At 41.3% G+C, this 23,743-nt stretch overlaps 1 protein-coding gene across 1 annotated transcript; it reads right to left on the bottom strand.

The window, feature by feature from the left end:
- Window positions 1–1,584: 1,584 nt before the first annotated feature.
- zranb2 (zinc finger, RAN-binding domain containing 2) lies at window positions 1,585–6,109 on the bottom strand. The gene is made up of 10 exons (XM_018673134.2): window positions 5,949–6,109; window positions 5,197–5,249; window positions 4,994–5,102; window positions 4,691–4,773; window positions 4,522–4,598; window positions 4,258–4,413; window positions 4,015–4,175; window positions 3,472–3,531; window positions 2,796–2,945; window positions 1,585–2,549 (listed from the first exon to the last, which is right to left on the bottom strand). The coding sequence occupies exons 1-10, from the start codon at window positions 6,002–6,004 to the stop codon at window positions 2,492–2,494; spliced, it is 963 nt and encodes a 320-aa protein (XP_018528650.1). The 5' UTR covers window positions 6,005–6,109; the 3' UTR covers window positions 1,585–2,491.
- Window positions 6,110–23,743: the final 17,634 nt, after the last annotated feature.

Below are 23,743 nucleotides of genomic sequence, written 5' to 3'. Positions count from 1 at the left end.
TAAGCGTGCCAACGTGATTCTGCCTTCCCTCTGTGCAGCTCAGCTTACCTGTAAGTGTGGCAACAAGTGCCACCTGTTGACCATACTAAGAACGACAACATTAAATGTGAGGCACTATTCAATAGCCAGTTATATATTTCAATATCAGCCGAAAATAGCCGAACACATCATCGTTAGTTGGATTAATAATTAGAATATAAAGTTTCAGTTCCATGATACATTATAGAAATGGCTGCCAAATCTTTAGCCTAAGCCCGAATACAGACAATAGCTATATATTAAAGATAGTATTAAAGATAGACCGATTCAGTAGTTAAGGGTAAAGTTAAACTTAAGTTGCAAAACTGAGCTCCGCTCTGTAATGAAAGAGACATGTTAGACAGTGATTGGTTTCCTTAGTTCTTACTATTCAGACACAGACTAGGTCTAAAAATCCTAAACAAACCTGACCAAGATGTAGCCTATGGATACTAACTTTACAAATTTGCGGAACCCATGCTCTATTTGTTAACCCAAAGACCAATAATTTTCACAAATCTGAATCTGTGTTTTAAAGTCCTAAATGCTTTTTCTGGTTAATCTAATCAACTCTGCAAGTCTAAATCACATCTAGACTGGTCTGATGTGGTCTAGAAATGGGAAGCAGGGGAAGGGTGCCTCGGTGTGATTGCACATACAATAAGCTTCACAAGACTGCACTGTAATGGTCAATCTATTTTCTTCTTTAAGTTCTCTGGATTAATATTGACTGTATAATGGTTTTAATTAAGACTGGTCTGATATGATCCAGGTGGGGAAAAAGACAGCAAAGTCAAATGTTTTGCTTTCCAGTATGATTAAGGTCTCACCATCCTCAAAGTGGGTTTTAAACATGATTAAATCATTAAATAGGATACACAACAATACATGTTGCATTAACAAAGAACCGGTCACTCAATACCATCATTTACGTTTCCCTAAACTTGTAAATCGGGATTTCAGTGTTATTGGTATTACTGAGTCTAAAAAACAAAGCGATGAACCACCACATTTCACTGCAAGTAGTAAAGACAATATTTAAAACTGTAACTGGTCCACTCCCTGGGTAAACGGCTAGCTTACCGAACTGCAGTGACAGCTGCCGTTACCTAGTAACGTTAACATTAAATATGCTAATGTTACATGTCCTCACGTGAGCGTCACTTTTGTTAGCGGCGAAAAAAAACTTCTTTACAACGAAAACTGTGACATTAACCAAATACTAGTCATAGATAGTGTATACCCACGTCCACGTATGTCCTGGTCAAATACTGGCCGTTAACCAAGTTGTAGTCGTTAATGGTTGACCGTTAAAAACTCCACTGCAGTTATGTGACATCGCCTCTTCGCTGACAACATAAACTTTAGGTAGGTAGGTTTAACTTTGCTGCCATCTTCCTGTTTTTGCGTAGTTTTTGAATTTTTTTCTGCAACGACCTCAAAGAATTTATTTTAGATGTAAGAATCCCGGAATCAGTCAGATTTTACAAATATTAAAACACTGCTCGATACACCAGGACCGTCCTTAGCTTGGACAAATCAAACACACACATCATTAGCAAGAAACAATGTCAACAGGATTTTATTTACACGTGTACATTTGAGTTGTTTCACCGATAAAAAGACTGTATTGACATGTTTGTATATCTGTAATGACAGGGACATGTTTGTTACTGTTAATGTTGTTGCACTAATCTGGAGCACAAAACTGTCTATTTACTGGACTGATTAGTTTCTCAAGTGAAAAATGAAAAGGAATAACTTTGACTGGTAAATTAGGCCACAATTGTGTAAAGAAAAAAAAAACACTTAGACCATAACCAATGTTGAACCAACTGCCATTTACTTAAAACAAGCAATATCAAAAGTAAAATACTTACCTTGAAAACACAAAAGAAAAAATATATATTTATAAAGAAAATAAAAACAAATGGGCCAGAATTCATTGCTACATCTCTGGAATTCTAAATTGGTGCTTAAGTACTTTATCTTTTATTTTTAAAAATGAAGAATGATGAGATTGTTTTTTAAGAAGAAAAGACTGAAGGACAGACTTTTTAAAGCACAATCTCAGATGTTTCCTAGGGCCAAAAAGTCATCAAAAATATTTCCTTTCCCTTACAGTTGAGTATAATAATGTGTGCTGCAGTGAAGATATTAAGCAGAATGGGTTTTAAATGGGATACAGCCTTTTCACAGTATATCTGATTTTCTTATAGGACCAAACATTGATGTTTATTGGACACCTATAGTTACACACTTCTCACAGATTCAGGGTGTATGTGGTTTAAAAAGGTAATGATAGGTAACAACAGAGAGAAGTCACCTTGCCGCTGTTTTCTTTTAAGGGAAATAAGACTTTGGAGGTTCTGTGAAAATGAACAGCATACTCAATGGATGTGGTTGTTTTCCTTGCAACACAACATGCACTTGTACTAAGGTTCCTTTTCTTGTTTGAAAGGCTGTTATAAAGTTATTTCTTTTTTGAACTGGAGCCAGAATGGGAAGATCCAGAGGAGTGGCCACGGCGCCTGAAATCAAACAAACACCATGGGAAGAAGAACAAGGTCAGCAGGCTCGACTATTCACGTTCAGTAGTATACAGTATACATAAATTCTGAGGTCATAAAATATATTTAAAAAACAAAACAAACAAAACAGCATATCAAGGAAAAAAGTGACCATATTTCTGTAAGTCTGAATTCCCATAAGCGAGGCGACAGATGGCATAATAAATAATAAACAGTGCCATTGTGGTATTCCACAGAAACCCAAACCTTTCGGACGAATGTGATCTAGAGCGCCTCCGTTTTCTCCCTCCAGATGAGGACCTGGAGCGACTGCGCTTCTGTCTCCTCTCGGGTGAGGAGGAGGGCGAGCGGGACCTCTTCCGGGGAGAGGAGCCCTTTCCAGACCTGGAGCTGGATCTTTTGGGGGAATAAACCAAGCACTGAGGTCAGTAAGGTCCAGGCAAGAACTTCACCAGGATGGGTATTTATCAAGCTTCTCTGAGTAAGAGCACTGGCTTTATGGTATGGTAAAATTTTATCCAAGATGCTGTGAGGCTCACTGAACAAGGGAAACTTCTAGCTTCTCGTGAATATGCTGACATTAACTGAGCGGACAACACCACTCCTGAGAGATGCTTGATGAAGACCCCAGATGTCTATTGAGACTCCTGAGCCTTGGTACACTGAAGTTCAATTAAGACTGAAGTATTCTTAGTCTGCCTAATTGAAACCTGCAACCTACATCAAGTGACTGAAAACCGTCATAGCAGTTTATGAGCTTGCCTCATGACCAAAACTACTATCAGCAGATTTAGAAAAAGGACTCGGAGTAAACACAATGCAGTCTCTGTGTAAACTTAAACTAGTGAATAGGACTGTTGTGGAGCTTACAGCCCCATACATACACTCTCTAAAGGGAGAGAGTGCATGTCACCTCATTCACCTGGAGTGGGACCTCGAGCGAGATCCAGATCTGGAACTGGATGAGCTTCTAGATCGGGACCTGAAAGACAAGAAAACAGAGCCTTTCCAATATTCTCCATACAGAAACATAGCTAGATGGTTTACGTGGCAAAGCACAAGCAAAGTATTTAACTGCACTGTCTGGACCTCGATAAAAGACAGAGGACAACTAAAACCTGTAGTAAACAACTCCATTAGACTGAGGCAGGTGAATCAATAGATGATAAATGCAAAAGGAAAACGTGGTGCACCTTTTAAGATCAAGACTACGATATAAATAATGCATTCCTTCCATCTTTCGCATTTCAAAACCCAACACAAAAGATATTATCGAGAAAGATCACTCCAACTGCACATCACTTGTCTTACAGCACAGAAGGGGGAGGGGTTAAGAAGAGGGGAAAACAACAAAATCAGATCAGAACAGGACATTAAATTGATGTTGATGATCAGTAAATCAGAAGGAAGATTGAGCTGATACTGACATTTTGCCCGGAGTTACCCTTGACCTGTACCCTTTTACCTGGACCTCGACCGTGAACTGGAGCTGGAGGAGCGCGAGGACGAGCGGGAACGTGAGGATCCCGAGCGGCTGCCCTTTTTCTTGGCTGGCTTGTCGTCTTCGTCGCTGGCGTTCAGGTCATACTTTGACAGGTCTCCATCTTCGTCGTCGTCGTCATCATCCTAAAGAGAAAGTGACAGCATTAAAGCAATTTACGTATAATATTTGTTCTTTTGAATTTCCAGCTCCAGCCACCATACTTACATCTAGTTTGTACTTGGAGAGGTCACCATCTTCATCATCCTCCTCCTCTTCTTCCTCCTCGTCATCTTCATCTTTTGCTACTTCTTTCTTTTCACTTTCTTTCGAGGAAGATGTGCTGTTGGTCTTCCCACGATATTTTTTCTTTTTTCTACCAAACTGCAGTATTAAAGAGAAAACATAGTAACACATCAGCAAAAATAACATCTCAGATGAGACATAAAGACTTTAATTATCAAACATTACGCTTGATTAGTGATTCATTACCTCATCATATTCGCCATCAGACTCCTCCCGTTCAATGTATTCTACATTTTCCCTTTCATTGAAACCTCCACCGTAACCTTAGAGCAGATCAGACAGAATAAAAATGAATCAAGAACTGCTATTCAGAATCACAAAGAGAAGGTACTAGTTATATATTTGTTGTCGTCACCTGTTCTCTCTTCAAGCTTGGCATATTTAGGTGTGTTACACATGTTGCACTCTGACCGTCTAGCCCAGTTCACATTGCCACATCTTTATGAAAACAAGAGAGGAAGGAAAATACAAAACACTCATTTATCATATCTAAGCAAAACTAATGATTTTAAGCTACTGAGTGTTTAAATAGATCTAATCTCTCAGACTTCATATCATGACAGGTGCAAGTGAAAATGTCTTCACTCATCTCATTGACAAATATGGTAAGTGTTTGTTTGATGATGACAACCCACAAAACGTGCACTGAAACACATACGTTTTGCATTGCCAATCATTTGCACTGAAGAGGCCTCTGCTCTTCTCAGCCAGGGTTTTTCCAATCTCTGTTCCTCCTGCTTTCATCATCTTTGCTTCTGTGGTTTTCTCTGTGGAAGAAAAACAATGGTTTAGTTTAGCAGACCAGCTTTCTGAAAGATGGTATTCTGCATGTCATAGTAATTTGCATAGGGAAGAACTCACCCCTGCCACATCTGTTACAACTAGTTCTTCTAGCAAAGTTCACATTTCCACACCTGCAAAAACATGTAAAGTAAATATATTGTAAACACATTTAAGGCTTGAGCTTGTTAATTGATCATTCAGGCATGAGCTGAGTGTGCTACGGGCAACGATCGCCATATAAGCATTGTTGTGTTTATTCATTTTTCATGTGCCACACCACTAGCTTATCGTTGGATACCCTGTGTCAAAGGCCCGCACACTGACAGCTGCAGTTGGCTTGTCTGTCACTTTAAACGGCTTTAAAGCAGTTCATTCGCAACATGATATTGCTGACTCTAATTTAAAGTTACACTCATGACAACTTGGCTCATGCAACATTGTAAACACCACCCACAACAGTGAGTGGAGACTCTCACCCCAGCCCACACAAGCTAACGCAAGCTAGCTTACTATCTTGAAAGTCTGCGCATACCTACAACTTGGATTAAGACTCTTCAACACGAATAACTAGCACAGGTCCCAACTCTCACCTGCACAGTTGAAATTGCGTGTTTATTATATACACAATGAAGGTAAAGAGATAGAAAATGAGGTGAACGTTAGCTAGTTTACTTAGCTAGTACACATTAGCGTTAGCCAAAAGCTAGAAGGCCAAAGCTAACTAACGTTTGCCCGTTAGCACGAAGAGCAAATTAAACACACGTCTGCGGCTAAATTTAACCATATGCTGCGTAAAATTAGGATTTATCCTAGGCGTGTGGAGCGCTTACTTTTTATCGGGACAAATCCAGTCCCCGTCGCTCACTCGAAAACTCTTCCCCGACATTTTAGCGCCTGTTAACACTGAGCGTGTGGCTCGCTGGCAGGGTGTGCTCAATGTGTTCAAGCAGTCAGCTCAGCAACACCGCCTCCCTCCGCTGCTGCCTTCAGGTGCTCTTGGTAGCTTTATATAAACGCATCCTTCTCCAGTCGTCACCTGTAAAAGATAGATCGTGGCATATTCTGTAGAAGGTGAAAATAGTTCACCGTTGTGTCAGATAGCTTTTTGGACACCAAAACCACTTTGTGCGGCCGTGTAAAGAACACATTTGTTATTTTGTAGCCTACACAATTACGGTGATGTACAGTGTATAGTTGTATTTTCCTGTAAGCATTTGGATGCAACACTGACAAAGGACTAACCTGTTTTCTTGAGAAAATGTTACATAATGCAAATAAAGTAATATAATCAAAGGATAAAAGCTTTTTACAAATATAATAGTATTATATTTACGGGGCTCTGCCCGTTTTCAAATTTTGTTAAAGATAACACTAATGAGTCACATGTAAATGTCACAGTTATCATACAAGGTAATACAGGCTTCAGTACAATGTGGCTACAGACTTTCTTTGAACGTAACCATATAAATAAAGCTTATTATATTTTGTTTGGGAAAACCCTTTTTCACAGGAGAGTTTTTATGTATCTCATATATATATACTTTATTAACTGGGGTATGAAAACTGATGTCTGTCTTCAGTTGATTTTCACCGTTCAGCCTATACCTTTACATAATAAAGGATGAAAGATGTTGAGATGGAGAGAGTGGGTGTCAACAGTGTGTGAGCCCATGTCTGACTAAAGATCCATTTTAAATGATCAGCTACCCACGATGTCCCCTCTTTAGAAATTTAGAATCAAAATTTAGCACCTTAAAATCCTAAACAGATCTTGCCAGCTCTGTGTTCTAACAATGTCAGTACTAGCCACTAGATGGCAGTTAACACCAACCTTTAACACTGCACACATTCACAGACCCTCCTGTTTTATTTTGGTCTGTGTCATCTGTCATTGCAGGCTTCCAGTGATTTTGCTTGTTCATCCAGATCAGGGCTGTGTAAGGTTATGGTATAAAAAAAGTCACCTCAAGAGGGCTCAGAGCATGTGTGCTCACATGTGTTTCTCTGAATTTAACATACAAAAGTATCTGATGTAATATGTGCCACAGTAGTCCTTATGTAGCCTACCTACAACAGGAGTAAATATGATTACATTTAGATTCACATTTATTATGTGAGTTTTGCAGATTCTGCTCTTCCTTTATTGTCACTGTCTCAAACAAAGATTTAATATATTGTTACTGTATACTTGTAATTTGTTGTAATATTCATGGATTAATCAAATTCGCTGAACCTATACCATCAAGCTTTTAGGACACTTATTTCAGTATAATACAGGTGAGTTATGCTGTTGCCTTGTAAGTGTCAGGATGTTGCACAAATCCAAACCTGCATACAAAAGATCCTTGAGGTGGCAGGTGATGGTAAAATCATATGTGTTTGACTTAAGGGAGTTTCTCGCAGTATTTCTTTATCTTGAGGAAAGCCCTGAAATGCTTGACTAACATGTCACAAAATGTTCCTGTTATACTGAGGTGCTGGTGAAATATCCTCTAGTTGGAAGTGTCTGCCAGTAACATTCATATTAGCAGGAGTTCAATGAAGCACCAACCTCTCACAGAACAGCTCAAAAAAAAAAGAAAAAAAAAAAAGAAGAAAGTCTTCTCAGTGTTCTCCAGTGGCCTGTGCTTAAATCACACAGGGTAGGTAAGAAATGTTGACACAATATGACGACTGCTTATGCATTACAGGGGGAAATAGCTCTAATTATCTGAAGTTCAGGTCTGGTTCTTTACTCAGATGCTTGACATTTCACAAGATCCAATTGGTAAATATTATTGCAAATGATAAATTCTAACCTTTTTTTTTTTTTTTTTGCATAAAAACCATCAATCAAATTTGACCTTGCAAGAACAGAGCCGGTGAAATGACACTGATGAGAAACATTTCATAATCCCAGATAAGAAAATGTTACAGCTCTAAATATCAGTGTAGCTAACGTGCAGGATGTAGCCTGCCATATGTTCCTACGATGTAAATGCTGTTAATGAGGGGGAAGGAAAGCCTTTAAGTTGCAAGTTATTTCTCATGTGATAATGCTTAGCAACTGCTCTGCCCTAGAATTGCCCTTGTCCACCCAATCTGCTGTCGGTCAAAGTCAAAGACCCTTGGAGGTCGCTGTCACAGCTGGTCCGTGACCCCGAGGCCACACCAGTAGCCATTTCGGCACTTCAACTGGAGTCATTTACTTTCTTTTTTGTGCTCTCTGTTCTTTTTGCCTATTTTTGACAGAGGTGAAATGACATTGCTCAGGCTTGTCCCCTTCTGTCTCGGACAAGATGGGTTTATTTAATTGAGTACACTGGAGATGAACTGAACAAGATTTTTTAATCATACATTGTTTTAATCATCATGTATCTGTTAGGGAGACATGTACTTGATTTATGAGCCCCACACAGGCTTTATTAGGACTAGGGACCAGCAAAGATAAGGCATCAGAGGCGAGAGGGGCATATTTTTATGATTCAGCCTCTTTCTCTTAAAGGAAATGACTCTTGGACCTTCATTGGGTATAATTCAGAATATTATATACAGAGGCCAGAAGTTTGATATTACTTGAGAACAACAGTCTCCACACGCACTCAGTTTGTTATTTGTTCATGATAAGGCATCCTCTCTGTTCTGCTTGAGTTCTGTTTACTTCCTCAAAGTCATTTTTCATGGGGGAAACCTCTTTTCTTCTCGTAGACAGCACAGGAGCCATCTCCACTCGCAGGTTTCAGCTGAGGACGTACATTTCTGCTTGCTTTCAGCGTCGCACAGAAAAGAATGAGGAGAGATATGAAGGAAATGAAACCATGAATAACTAATAAGGAGACATTGCCAGCACCATGGTAAGTTTGTTTGCAGCACAGAGTTGCATGAAAGATTCAGAGAGGAGTCAGGCAATTAAATAGCACTTAGGTAAACAACGTCCAATTACATTAAAGTGGCTTCACTGGCGGTAATGCTTTCTTAACTTTATTGTGTCCTTTTCTGGCCAATGTACAGACTGCCATCTGATTATGTCCTGGGTCAATAACAGTACTAAGGGAGATTTTTCATGGGTGTCAATGAGGCTTTTGGCCAGGCCAACACTGTTTTCTAGCCCAGTGGCTGGTTACGGATGAGGGTTCATGCACAGCAGAGTCTCTGACAGGGAAAGGCAGCCATGTATGTAGGTTTGGAAAAACCTGCTGCAAGTCACTAGGGCTTTCCAATACTGACAGATGGCAGGGAGTTGTTCCCGTGAAAAAAGGGGGTAGGGTGAGGGTGAAGCATTGGAGGCTGGAGTATGCCAGTGCACTCCTCCCACTGCTCTTAATATCATGATTCAGCATTAATAAGGGGAGTAACACGTATTTCCCATGCGCCAAACACAAGTCAACAGTGGGGCTGTTTGTTAACTGGATGTAATTAGATACTCTGCCCTTGTGGGGCTGGTCTGTATGTCTATTAGTTACTACAAGTTTGTCAGAGGACGGTCTAACACAACCAGAGAGGCTGGTCCTGTGTTCACACTTTAGAGGTGATAGGTGAACTGTGAGGTGCCAGCAAACCCCCCCACCCCATCAGAATTATATAACGCAGACGACTGCACAGTGAAACAGCTTGAGCTGGAAGATGTGCCGTCACATTGTGCTGTATCTCCCATCCTCTCATCCGGTCCTTATCACCAAAGCACATTCATTTTGGGAACCAGAGAGCATGCATTTTACAATCCAGTCTCCACTACTTCTTGTAAAAGCAATCTACAAAGCATGATATGATGTGTAAAATTTGGAAGTAATAAATGTGCTGTTTAGCAGTAATAAAATGCAAGATGGAACGAGTTCCACTGCATCATCAGTTTTGATTGTGTAAGTACATTAAAGCACTAAAGCACTATGCTAACCATCCATCTCCTGGTGTTTATTGTTTGATGCCATTCATACTAATATACTTTTAAAAACTGTTTCCAACCTCATTCTAATTCATTTTATGGTCTGAGGTTTGGTAAAGATCTCCTATGAAGAAAAAGAACTATTCTGAAATCATGTCCTTTTAACAGGCATATGCTTTTAAGCAGAGAAAACCATAATACCTTGAGCTTGCAGGTGATCTTGAGCATTCTTCGCTGACAATATCAATGTGTCAAGTCTGGCCGATCTCGACAGGCCAGAGAATTGGAGGAGTGATGTTAGCGCCGAGCCTGAGACCAGACATTGTTCCTAAAATGGAATCAGAGAATTCCACAGATAAAGTGTTTACAGGGGCGAGAGGCGATCTCGCTTGATGATGCCCGTGTGTCAGTACAAAATGTAATATCTAAACCCCTGCCTCCATTAAGGCGAGGCCAGCGGGACGTTCTCCAATGTCATTTCTCAGATGGTTTTGTCAGGTCTTGTTGAGCAGACTCTTGTTTAATTGCCACGCAACACTTTTGGGGACCACCTGAAAAGGAAAGAAATCAATGTCCTTCGTTCTCAAACCTAGGCAGAATAAAGTGAGATTTACTCACCCTGCACCCCTTTGAGTCTCTAAGTACCAAAAACATGAATTGAAAAAGAAAAAAAAGATGCGAATTCAACAGAATACTAGTTCAATATCTTTCAATCCTTGGATTAAAGCTCAATAGAGTGTGATTAGAAATATTGTAACATGTAGACTCCTTTTGTGCCGAAGCTGTTTACTGGAACAGTGAAGATGGATCAGCCTTTAATCAATTATGAAACGTAACTCATGAAACTATCTTTAAGATTGTATATTGCTTGATGTGTTTGATAACATTTCACACACCACATGGTGCTCTGATTTTGGGGTGTTGTATATCCTTGCGGCAGAGGAGACAGAATGAAAATGAGATAGGTCAAGTGGGGGGGGGATTGCCAGATGGATGGTGAAAAAAGGAAGAGGAGATGGGTTCACAATAAACAATACTCTGATCATAATTAAGTGACCTGACTTCAATCAGAAGCATTAAGTGGGGAAAATTGTTTTTGTGATTTGATGCACTCAACCGTGTATTTGATCCCACAGTTCTGCTCCCGTTATCTTTAACCCCACCACCCCCCTCCTCACCCAATGAGTTCTTCATTCACTTCAGGTTTCACGTCGCCACCTAACTGCCGGGCTGACAGTTACTAAGGAGGTAATCTCATCGCCATGTAAAAATGGCTAATGTGGGAAAATGGGAAGCAGCTTCAGCTTCAGCTTCAGCGTTGGCCTATGCGTCATCTTGGCCCCACTATTGGCAATGACATAGTCCTGGCAGTGGGGTGATTAATGTGATAGGTGGAATTTGTCTCGTTATGTTGACACTGGGTAATAAATGCCTTGTAAACAGCCAGTCACAGCTGTTAATGCATCATCATAATCCAGGATTAGGAGGTGCCAGGCATGGCCAATAAATGCAATTAGGCACTGACAAAATTAATTGGCCCATACTCTGACTTTCCTGCGCCCTGTCCATTCTGAGGGAAACTCAAGTGTGTTGTGTGATTCTTCACAGGGTCGCGGGGGGATAAGTGTGCTGAAAATCTCCTCATTAAATAAAGAATATCTAACTCAATTTGGGTTCACTACAATACATAATTTGCAGAATATCAACTCCAAATAACCCTGCTTTACTCCTCTAATCTATTCCGAATCATGGAATTATCAATAAGGGATTCGGCTCTGGGAGGGAAAAAAATTTCGAAGGTGAAAACTGTACCCCGAGTGAATGTAAGAGTGAAAATATTATCAAGCTGAAACTCATCATGCAAATGCTGTATTTCATTCTTACATCCCGGTATCTCTCAGAGGAAAGACAAGACAGGTGACTTTTAAATGTGACAGGTCGTTAGAGAGGTCACCGGGACAGCCATTAACTTCCTGTCACTCATCTCCGTCATGCCTCATCGGTGAAAGTTGTGGTGCATTTCTTTCAGTTTTTATAAAAAACCTCGGGGTTTTTTTGTTTTTTTTTAAGCAGCTGAGACTTTGGTCGGATGTCTTTCTAAAGATCTCAAAAGACAACCCCCCCACACCCACCTGCCTCCCTGTGCCCAGTCAGTCTGTCCTATTACCAGAGTGATGGTCAATTGAGATGATCAATTTGCATAATGGAGCATTAAATTGGGCCCATCACACCCACCTCTCAGCAGCTTGCTCCCATGGAGGGCTTGCTGAGAATGGCAATTGCTCTTGAAGGGGTGACATGTATCCTTCTTGCTGGAGTATCCTTTCACCATACAGGCTGAAGCATTTGGCTGGTTAATGTAGCACCAGTCACTGAATAATGTAAGCTCGTATTCATGAGTAATCTGTTGCTGGATGGAGATGAAGTTCATGCTAGAAGAAGACCCAAGTTAAAGAATGAGAGTTTTTGAGGGGAAAATGTGAAGGCAGAGCTAAAGCTCGGATTGAGATTTTTCACTCACTACTACTTCTGCTTTTCCCGACCTGCCTTCCCAGAGAAGAAAAAGAAATCAGAAAAAGAAATCTCATGAATTATTCCTCTGAGAAACACGCAACTCTTTCTTTTTCCTTTAAAGGGAGCATTTTCTTCAAAGTGTCAAAAATAATTCCATCCTCCGTCCTCATCCATTACCATTATCTTAACGATGCGCTTAATCGCAATGTCCATCCTTACAGTGACCAGTGGTCATTTCTTGGACACAGAGCAGATCATTTTGATTAACACGCACCAAGGAAATCTAGGAACGTTATCTTAGGCAGATTAGTTGAGCTTTTTAGAAGTATGTCAGCGCCTAAGGACCTGTGACAAATTGCATCCAAGGGGCCGCTCGGATCAGAGGCCGGCAGGCTGTGATTGATGTGCGTGCTGTCTGAGTGGCAGGGGGGAATGAGATAGAGCCGTCGTGGCCTTCCTCTCCTCTGTGTTGCCTTTGTTTGAGGGGTTTCCTCCAGGGAGAGTGCTGTCCAGAGGACAATATGGCAGAAGCTCCTTGGTGTGCAGGTTTTGTTAACTGGCCAGTTGTAAATGCCCATTTGGCATGGTGAGATTTGGTGGCAGGCAGCTAAAGCAAATTTCATGAAATTGAGTGCAGCCCTAAGATGGACTCAGATGTTTACACAGCCTCATACACACTTCAGATAATTTCTACACTGATTTGATATGAAAAGATCTTTTTGCTGCATTTGCTGCATTCTTCACTACAATCACTCTCTGTGGAGAGGGCACCGGGCCCACAAGTGATTTGCTCATGTCATGAATAGTAACTGAAAAACTTCAATTCCCATGAGAGAGTGCTACCTTTTCCTGCCACAGGCAGCCCGCTGGGCTGCTGGCAGCCTATCAGCCGCGGCCTGACAGGTGATTGACATTAAAGAACTAAGGGATTTGGAGGTAGTTGTGAGGCAATGGTCTGATGCGTTTTTATGACGCTTTTGTCAGATATTTCTGTGACATTGCTGTTGGATGAAAGAAGTTTGTGGAGTGTAATTTGACAGTTTGATGAGGATGTTTGTAGTCTCATAGGAGCCAGACCAAGGGCAGCTTCATTAAAAATATTTACAAATAAATTGCTCTCCAATGTGGGTTATTGAGTTTCTGGAAATAGTTACGCTGACCTCTGATTGACACAATGATTGAAGGGGCAAAATGAAAACAAAATATGTTCCAATTTAGAGGGTAGTAATTGACAAAAGTGTTACGCATTTATTTGATTGTATATGCAGTACTGCATTTTAAACTTTAAATAAAACATGTGAAAAAATTCCTATATGATTGAGTGAAATGTACTTTCTGGTAGTGCAAAGCTGGATATCTAGATATAAAATCATCTTGTTCACTGATAACAAGAATTTGTACACATGCATATTTTTGCATGTGTTTGTTTGGACTGTAGGTGTCCTCTCTTCAAATCTGCCCATATGCATCTCTGTGGGTGAGCAGGCAAGCCTGTTTGGATCTGTCTTGTCTACATGGGTCTGTGTTTAGAGCTTTGCAGCAGCCTGGTTGGTGGGGGGATTAATTGGTAAGGCTCTGCATGCATGAGTGCGATCTAATTTACCTCCATCAGTTGATACACAATAGTAAAGGTCCCTAAACAGGCAGTGATGAAATACATCTGAAGGTCTCATTCCCGTTCGGTGTCTGGTCTGGTTAGTACAAGTGCAACCTGGCGCCTCTACTCAAGGCTGTCACTGAGGCCAGAGCAAAAACATCCTGCTATCTGACTGGAATCTAACACTTTCTTCATTCCATTTTAAATGTCACGGCCGAAAGACAACATGACTGAGTATTTGCTCCTCTACGCTCCAGATCCATACCATTAGCATAAATGGAGAATCAATTATTTCAGCCCTGATGGAGCTGATTATGCAGAGACAATAAAGGCAGAAGGAAGGAGTCATAATTACAAGATGACCTATGTCGCCTTTCCAGCATCACCAGTGTCCCATCACCATGTTGGTATTTCATGGGTGAGCCAGTAATTACCTGCCAAGAACTGCTGGAAAAGTGGGGGAAGCAGATTGACCCATCTCTTTGAATGCAGCACACATGCACTGAAACACGGACAAACTCTGCAACTGCCACAACTGTGCCCATATACCCACTTCACATCCCCTCTCCTGACACACAAACAAGACACACTCATCAGATGCACACACAGCAAAAAAGTGTTGACTCTTCATTTCACATTAAATGTCAAATTGAACCGGCGTGTCAGACTCTTCGTGCTACTGCCCATTTGATGATAATATCCAGTGTGGCGCTCGGTTGGGCTGAGGAATACAATTCAAATGGCTCTATCTCCTGAGGCAGAGGTGCTGTGTGATGTGCCAGCCACTCTGCAGCACAGCCCACAACCAGCTACTGCACAGAAGTGGGGCTTACCACTTCCATGTCATGCCTGTCAGAATGAGAGAGGGGGTAACGGGGAAGCAGATAGAGCGAGCGAGGGAGATATGTGTGAAAGAGGAGGATGGAGGAGGGTGTTTGGAAGAAGAGGGTTGGTGGGGACCAGCTATGAGGTTTATCTCCAGTGTAGCTGCTGAATAAAAAACCCCAGCTCATAAAATCATCTCTGCTGGATGCCAGAGGAAATGTCACTGAGGTAATATTAGGGGCCACAAATGACTGTTTGCTAAATGGGAATTGTGCCCACATCTTTTATTCTGATCAGGACCCTCTAAGCCTTTTACCCTTTCACTGAAATCAGCCCCCAACCCCATCACCCATTTATGAGCCAGTGATTTCTAACAGACCACCAAGAATTTCAAACAGAATTGTACTTTTTAATTTGACTTAAGGAGACCCACAGCCTGCTGGATTCATAGTGGGAAAACCGCTGGATAGCCCACCGAATTACGACTTGGTTATATTAGCAAATGTGTTGCAAGATGTTGTGAATTATTTATATCGCTCTCGAAATGCAGCATCCTCTTCCGAAGACGACTTTAAAGGCTCTCCTCTTCCTACCCTCGTAATAATGTTGACCATATTAGCGCAAGCAAGCAGACTGCGTGTTCGTATCAGTCAGAGGAGGAATCAGTGTGAGATCAGACACCACTTCGTCATTTCGACTCTGCCGTCCCACAGCTTGCTTTGAAGTGCCTGGCTGCAAAGAATAATGAGGATGCAAGGTCATTTGGGATGACTTGGGCACCAGCCCACACACACACACACACACACACACACACACACACACATAGGCACAGGCAGAAACACCTCTGAAATCAGAAGATTGAGAGAAATGGTCAGAGGAGGAAGGAGGAGAAGAAAGCCTGAGGAAATCGCAGAAGTGTATGTATGTGCGTTGTGGAGGCAGAGAAAAATAAAGTTGGATATCAGACACAGATGGATGCAGAGAGCAGGAAGAGTCAAATGAAATGTGCTATATTATGACTGGTATTTGACAAAGTCACACTTGCAGGCCAAATACTTGAAACAGATGAAAACCTAGCACCGTAGCAACTGTTTGACTCTTGGATGAGAAGTTGAATCTATAGGAATGAACTGGGTTGCAGAGTAGCTGTATGGATATCATAGAGTGTGTAGAGAGTTAAAAAAACATACATTCTCTACAAGGGAGTCGTTGTAAGTTATACAGTATTTTATTCTTGTATAACCCAGCTGGTGGAGGCTGTGCAAAATGAAGGTGGCATGCTTGTTTTCTTGATGGACATTAAAATAAATATGGCCTAATGGTGCACCAGCCAATTGTTGGGAACTGAATTTTCTTCTAGTGCATCTCCAAAACCCCAAAAATTCTTTGCAAATCACGCCACATTGCTGCCACCTTTTGAGACAGCTGGGCACAATTGTGTCTGGCAGATGTCAAGGCATCCTGGCAAAGCAACACAAATCTGGGACAGTTGGACTGAGGCAACAAACAGACGGGACATCTTCTAAACCCATGCCACCACAAGAGGACACTGTTGATGTATCAGCCCAGAGAGGCCCCTTGTTTATTAATATTGATGTCCCCACCTTTTTTATAATTTCAAACTACTTGAGTTTAACATAACACGTTTTAGATGAAAAGGTAAGTGGGAATATGTTTTCATCATCATTGGTAAATTGGGTTATTAAATAGTTGAGAGGCCTCTTATTTCATACTCTATCTGAGAGCAGGTGTGTGCGTGGAATATAGTGAGGGGCTATATGGCTAGCTATTTCACTCTCTAATAACCTCTGTTGAAATGAGAGTTTTGGGGATTGAGATAACAGCCGATTATCACTCTGTGTTATTGTGATAAGCATGCAAAGAAAACTACACAGAGACACAGGGCATAGTCAATTATGAATATGAAAACCTATTCATTGCGTCAAGCCTTATTCTTTTCAGACTGTAACAGCCTGACACAATAGATATCCTCTGCTGATTCCCAAATGACTTCCTGTCATGCTGATACAGATACCGGTTTAGTTGAAGTCCATGGGTGTGGTGAATTATAAATATGGATGCCTAATCACTCAGGAAACACTATTCCTCTCATTCCCATAAACATCCACTCATTTTCGGGCTCAGTCCTGCTGCATGAATGTCCATGAGGGTGTATAATTATCAATGTGAATACCTAGTCACTGAGAAGAAAATTACAGACAGAGCTTTCTCAGTTGAAGTTTTCTTTTTTTGGTTAATCCACGAAGCCACCTTGTCTCGCTGTCTGCCAGTCAAATGTACGAAAAAATGTCAGTTTGGTGTATATCATGAAAATAATGAGCAACGGCACTTTATTCCCTGTATTCCCACAGATATCCTATCATATTGATAAAAATAATGTTTAGCGGATGTCTGTGATTGTGGTGAATTATTGGGGTGGATACTCAAATTCAGTGTCTTCTTCTTCCATTTATGCTGATGCAAACACATGTTTATTGGATATTTCTATTTATCAATAAAGACATTTGAAGACAGTTCTTTCTCCCTATATCTCTCTAAAACATCAGTTATATTGATACAGAAACAAGTTTGTGTGTTGGTTTTTGAGTGTGGGGAATTATCAGCATGGAAATGTATAATAAGAAAACAGCTGTGTCCCACTTCCATGCAACACATTAATTATCTGCACTACTGTGTAAAAAGGTTTAGGCACTTATGATGTTTAGATTCCTATCCATCACACAATACAATAGAGGAGGCATCTAATTGGCCCCAAATTCACTCTGCAGCATGACAACGATCATGACCCCAAACATACAGCCAAGAGGAGCAAAAAAAAAACAAAAAAAACAAGGAGGACACGAAGAACAACAGATGGTCTGGCCTCCACAGAGCCCTGATCTCAATATCAGCAGGTCAACCTGGGATTACATGAAGAGACAGAAGACACTGAGGCACACTAAATCCACAGAAGAACTGTGGCAAGTTCTCCAAACAGTAAAAATATTGAAAAATATGGATACAAACCTCATGATACAAAGTCAGATGGAAAAGTCTCAATAGAGAAAAATAAAATGTCCCTTATATACTGTACCTTTCAAAGCACTAGAACGTGATTGGCCGTTAGCCCAAAAACAACCAGATAATAACCAGCTGGCAAACTGCCACAAGCTGTTCACACGCTAGCACGAGATGAGCACATGCACAAAGATGTATTACAGGGACAAGAGGCCTCCTCTTAGAGATAACACAGAACATCTGGTTTCACTCAACACCCCTTCAGCTGCTCTTCTCAGAACACAAGCATAAAACGAACAAATGATAAACTATGGAGTCATACTAGTTTTACTTTAGCAACTTCTACAGCTATACTATGACTACCACTGTGGTTACCAACCAACCCAATCAAGCCACAGCAGCTTTCTCCTTGCATTTCCATCAGCTTCCGCTCACATGAATGCCGATCCCGAAATTAAATGTCAGGATGGAACAGATATCTATCGCTGTCTCCACTGAGGTAAAATAGTGGAATGTGTTGCACTGCTGCTCTCTAACCTCTGTATAATGCCTCCAATCCACTTTCGACTGGAGCTACTCGGCTTCTTTTCTCTTCATCACGGAGCAGGTTCCCATGAATGCATGCTGACCCTGAGTGCCTCCTCAGTATGCAGGAGATGTGTGTGTGTGGTTGTGTGAGTGAGTGTGTGTGTGAGAGAGAGAGAGAGTCAGCAGTTTGGGTGGCGAGGCAGAGAATGTGTTATATATCTACATGGGTGTTGGCTTCGTTGAAAACTTTCTGATGGTTGATTCATGACAGTGATATTTTTAAGTTGGAGCTGCTGATGGCTGATTTTGCATTTGTGTTCTACACATCTAAATTTGACATTTCGGTGTTTGTTTTCTTTTATTAGTCCATTTGCAAGAAGACAGTCACTTGAATTGGTTACAAACAGACTGAAGCACTGATGTTATTTGCTGAAAGACCGTAATTCCTGTCCCTTGTTAATCTCATAGACTGCATAGAAATCTATGAGGCCATAACAATTACAACAATTGAACATTAAAGTTTGTCACTGCTTCCTCCAGAAATGTATGAAGCAATTAGCTGAGTTTGTGTGTTGAATTCTTGATAAAAGATCACTACCAATGTTTTTTTTCTCAGCTTTAGTCACAACTGTTCATATTTGTCATAGAAATACTTAATGTTTGCATCTAAGTTCACAGAGAGTGATTTTAGACACAGCAGAGGCAGATAGAGGTAGAGACTATCTTGTGATGAGATCACACCAGCCACAATGCCCATCAACATGTTAACACTCTGACCCATGAGTATTCAGTAATCATTACCACATTATTGACAGGCAATGTGGCTGGTGTGATCCCAGCCACATCTGTAGTCTTTTCATGTCTTAAGAGTGGACAGGAGTGATTGAAACCAAGATGCAGTGATCTATGACTTAAATCGAAAGTGGACTAATGTGGGTAAAGTCCTTCCCTAATTCCAACCCCCTGTTTTTTGGCACACTTGCTTGGGCCACACCCATTGTCAAACTTGATCCCAACTACAAATCTATAAAATTTAGTGATTGTATCTTGCACGGTTGTGATGTTATTGTGGTGATAAAATCACAGACAGACAAATACCAGGTGTGCTGTCGCAGCTGGTAACAATTCACTGAATATGACTTTTTTGCAGCTTTCATTGTAGGTTTTACAGACTGCAACCCCTGAAGCTGACGAACTCACACCCTCATCTCAGCCACATCAACAGTGGGAAAGACAAGCTATTTTCTGATTTCTCTGTGAGCTAATAAATTTTCTGTATAGTGAACTGGTTGAACCCATCATATCGTATTGTCCTGTGTTTGTGTGCCTGCATGTGATGAGCTTGTGTGTGTGTGTGTGTGTGTGTTATTTCGCAGAGCAACTGACGTGGCTGTCAACTTGGCCCAGGCCCAGGAAGCCACATCCAAACATTCACAGCTGTTGCGACTGTCCTCTGTGGCAATCCTGACACACTTTCCCTCTGAAATACCTACTCACAATTAATTCAGATTCCATTATGAGCTAACTCCATATCATGTTGGTTATACGGGGGAAGAGCAGGAAACACTGAATGTTAGAGAGTATTGGCTCCTCACATCTCCGCTTCATTACAATGCCTTTGATGAGTTCATCACGTCAGGGTTGGCTAATGAGTTTGAAAGGCGAGTGTCTGCTTTGCTCAGGGCTTGCTGACAGCAATAAAAGCCTGTGAGCTCTCTGCAGTGATGCCTTAGATGTGGAGTGGCCTTGTCAGGGGCTGACAGCTCTGCACGATAGAAAAGCCACGCTGACTGCACTCTTTGTTATGAACTAATCAATCTGAAACTGATCAATAATTTAGCTTCAGTCATTTCAGTTGGTCTGATGGCTCTCTTTTACTCTATCTTTTTGTCCTGCGTGTGTGTTTTGGGGTACAACATTTATGTATGTGACTATGCGACCGCCCCTTGCTCTTTGTATCTCGCTTTGTCTGTCTTTTGTAATATATTTCTGCTTGTTGTTGCTTCCCATGATGAGATGATTTTACATACAAAATTTCCTCCACGTTCAAGTTTATTGGTGATTAAATATTATCCATCAAACTTGCCATGTATTGCAATTTACCTGACCACATTTTCTATCTACCAGAGTTGAGTCTGACATACTTGTCAATCTGAAATATGTTAATGACGTCAGTCTTGACAGGGAGGTCAGTCCAAGTCTAGAGAGTCAGTTAGGCTCACTTTGACACATTTCAATCTGGGGCACTTGATTGCACTATACCAAGCAATCCCCATGGAAATAATCTAGGATTATCCTGTTGCAATGCTTATCCCCCACATCTCTGAAATGGATTTCCCCAAGACATCAACAAACACATGGCCACAGACTGCATAGACTGCAGTGTCTTTCATCTGTGATGCCATTTTTGTCCATATGTGAGAGTGAGATCTCAGAGGACTGGTGTATGCCAGTGCGGCCCCTGATGATTTTCCCTGTCTTTCATGACCAGAGGCAATGGGCAGTGGCGCTGCGCCAGTCACCATGGCATATCATTATGTCCATGTGTGAGACCTCAGAGGGTTGTCTGCCAAAGGGCACACACTGTGGGCAGTGGGTATCTTAATCACAAAGCCTAAGCACAAATCCAACTTCTGCCAGCCTCCCTCAGACACTGGACCATGCCAGACGTTGCCAGTCAGTACCTCTGTTGCTAGGCAGAGCTCAGAGGGGTGTGCAACACCCTTGTGTTCTGTTGGCATTGACTTTACTTCTTCATTGTTTGAGGCTCCACAGACCCTACTGGTGTATGTGTAAAATATAATCATATTTGTAAAATCCACCAATTTATTTCTTTCTTTTTAGTCATATTAAAACACAGTATATTTAAAAGTGCTGGAGTTTAAACCTTCTGCTTCGCCATAAACTGGGCTTACACATCCGGTGAAGTTAACAAAATGCATGAATGAGCAAAAAGCATTTACACCAAAGGGGGAAATATTTTATGTTGTCTAAGTATTGCGGTTAGTTCAAACGTTGGTAGGTATTTGACTTGCCTAGTTCCCTAGTGCAACAAGACACACAGGACGACGTTCAACACAACAGAACCATCAGAACATGTGGGCAAAATACTATAAATGTAAAGGATAAGCTAAAAATTGTACATCTCTAAATGCAAAAGGTTTACATTTCATATCGACCAAGAGTTTACTATTCAAGAGTCAATTAATCTTAAGGTTCCAGAGGTTTACAGTTCATTCATAAAGTAGGGGCAATGCATGACTATCTTCCAAATGTCATTCAGAAACAAAGCAATGCATGGTATGTTGTCCTATGTTACTCATGTTTGTAGTCAGTAAGAACCCAAACACTCCTTCTTCAACTTCTCTTATGAACAAACAGTTCAAAAAACACAATAACAGAAATCCAAATACAGCCATGTGGATCTGGGAGGAGCAGTGTCATCAATCATAGCAGCATCATGGTGATAAAACAGTGTCAAGTTTGTTTTTTGATTTACTGAACTTCTCCAATACACCTGATTGTGTATGTCTGTGTAACACAGTACACGTTTGTGTGCATGACGGTATGTATCAGCAGAGAATTACAGAGGAGCAATAACATTGAATCAAAGTTGAGTAGTTAGAGATGAATACCTACAGAATAAAAGAATCTGCAAATTTTATCAAGCACAGTGCAGTGGGGTGTTAAGTGTGAAGCTACTGCTGCTTGAGGGATTCCTGTACCTCACACAGTCTGCCATTTACAAGAAAAGAAAAATTGTTATGACTCTGAGCTGTGTGAAAATCACATTCAGTCCAGTGTATATATATAGTTACACTCCATGGTTTGAATACGCCTTGGAAATGTTTGCAATTTTCTATGAGTAAATTCTTAAAAGAGGAATAAAACCATTGTCTATCTATCTATCTATCTATCTATCTATCTATGCAATTGTGTCTTTAAATACCAAAACAGAAAGCCTCAGCCTTTTCATGTGGCATGATAAGAACAAACAGACGGGCTGACTGTTTGTACTGCCCATTGAATGACAAGTCAGAGTCAAGTGACCAGTGGGAACAGATGGATCGGGTTTAGAGGGGGCCCTGATGAACTCTAACAGTGTTTCTGTCCCTCGCCGTGTTATATTGTCCTGGCGGTCCTGTGGCGTTCGATCAATGTGCGTCATCTTTTCCACGTGGGTGGAAGGGGGGTGTCAGTGTGGATCCAAGTCCACCCGATTTCCTACAATACTAAATGTCTGACCTGTATTGGTTCTGTCAGAGTGATTGGTGTTGTCTGCTGTCTGCCATGAACCCATTTGCGATGGACCTTTTACAGTCACGCAGAGAGGAATCAGGCCTCGCTGCCTGACACAGATGAGCTCTGGAGCCCAGCCCAGGTAGTGCATGATGTAGGCTAGCCACAGGCCATCGATGAGCAGCTCGTCGCTCCCGGTTCGTCTCCTTCTGTGCTTTCCATTTTTTCCCTTCCCTCCCTCTCTCCTGCTCACTCCTCCCTCCAAGTCTCCTAGGCATGCTGCACCTGTCCCTGCACCAAAAATACCCAGGGATGCCAGCAACCCTGCAATCTGTCACCTCCGGGGCCTCACTGACATTTTTAATCAGAAAGTGATAGGATCACAAGTATAGATGATATTTACCCCCTTAGCAAATGCACTCCCCATACTCAAGGCTTACCTGGGAGTGTGACGTGAGGGGATCATTGTTGTGAGAGTGGTACACGCTGGGTTTGGAGGGAGGTAACAAAAAACCCGAGTCGTGTTTCCATCTGAAAGCTTGTCGTCTCTGCACGGTCCACGCAGTAGACACAGCTTTGTGGTTACCGAGACAGAAATACTTCAAAGGATGCATGTGATGGAGTCCAATTATTGGAGTGTTGGGATTAGAGGCCAATATGTAAAACACACTTTGCACTTTCCCACCCTTTCATGCTTTCTTAGTCTCACACTGAGGGGGATAATGATTTCTCCACAGCAAGAAAAAAACGAAAGGCTGTTAATGGATAATGTTGTGAAAGCAATTCAACAAACACAGGATATTAGTACATTTAATAAAGATAGTAGATAGTATGATTAATCAGGGTCCAACATTGTTCCTGCAAGACTGTGTTGGAAAGGAATGATGAGGAATGTTTTCTTCACACCTAGCACACTGTATCTATGCATGCCAAAAAGTTTGTTACATCCCATTGGCACTTTTTAAAAATGTGTGCTGAAGGCAAATTTTCCTGGCCCTCACTATAAAACATTTCTTTTGTATCATGGGATGCTGCAGCCTCGG

This window comes from Lates calcarifer, linkage group LG17 (genome assembly GCF_001640805.2).
Source record: "Lates calcarifer isolate ASB-BC8 linkage group LG17, TLL_Latcal_v3, whole genome shotgun sequence".
In the NCBI taxonomy this organism is placed as follows: Eukaryota; Metazoa; Chordata; class Actinopteri; family Centropomidae; genus Lates; species Lates calcarifer.
The sequence above is the reverse complement of the archived record's forward strand: the minus strand, read 5'-3'. Positions and strand labels throughout refer to the sequence as shown.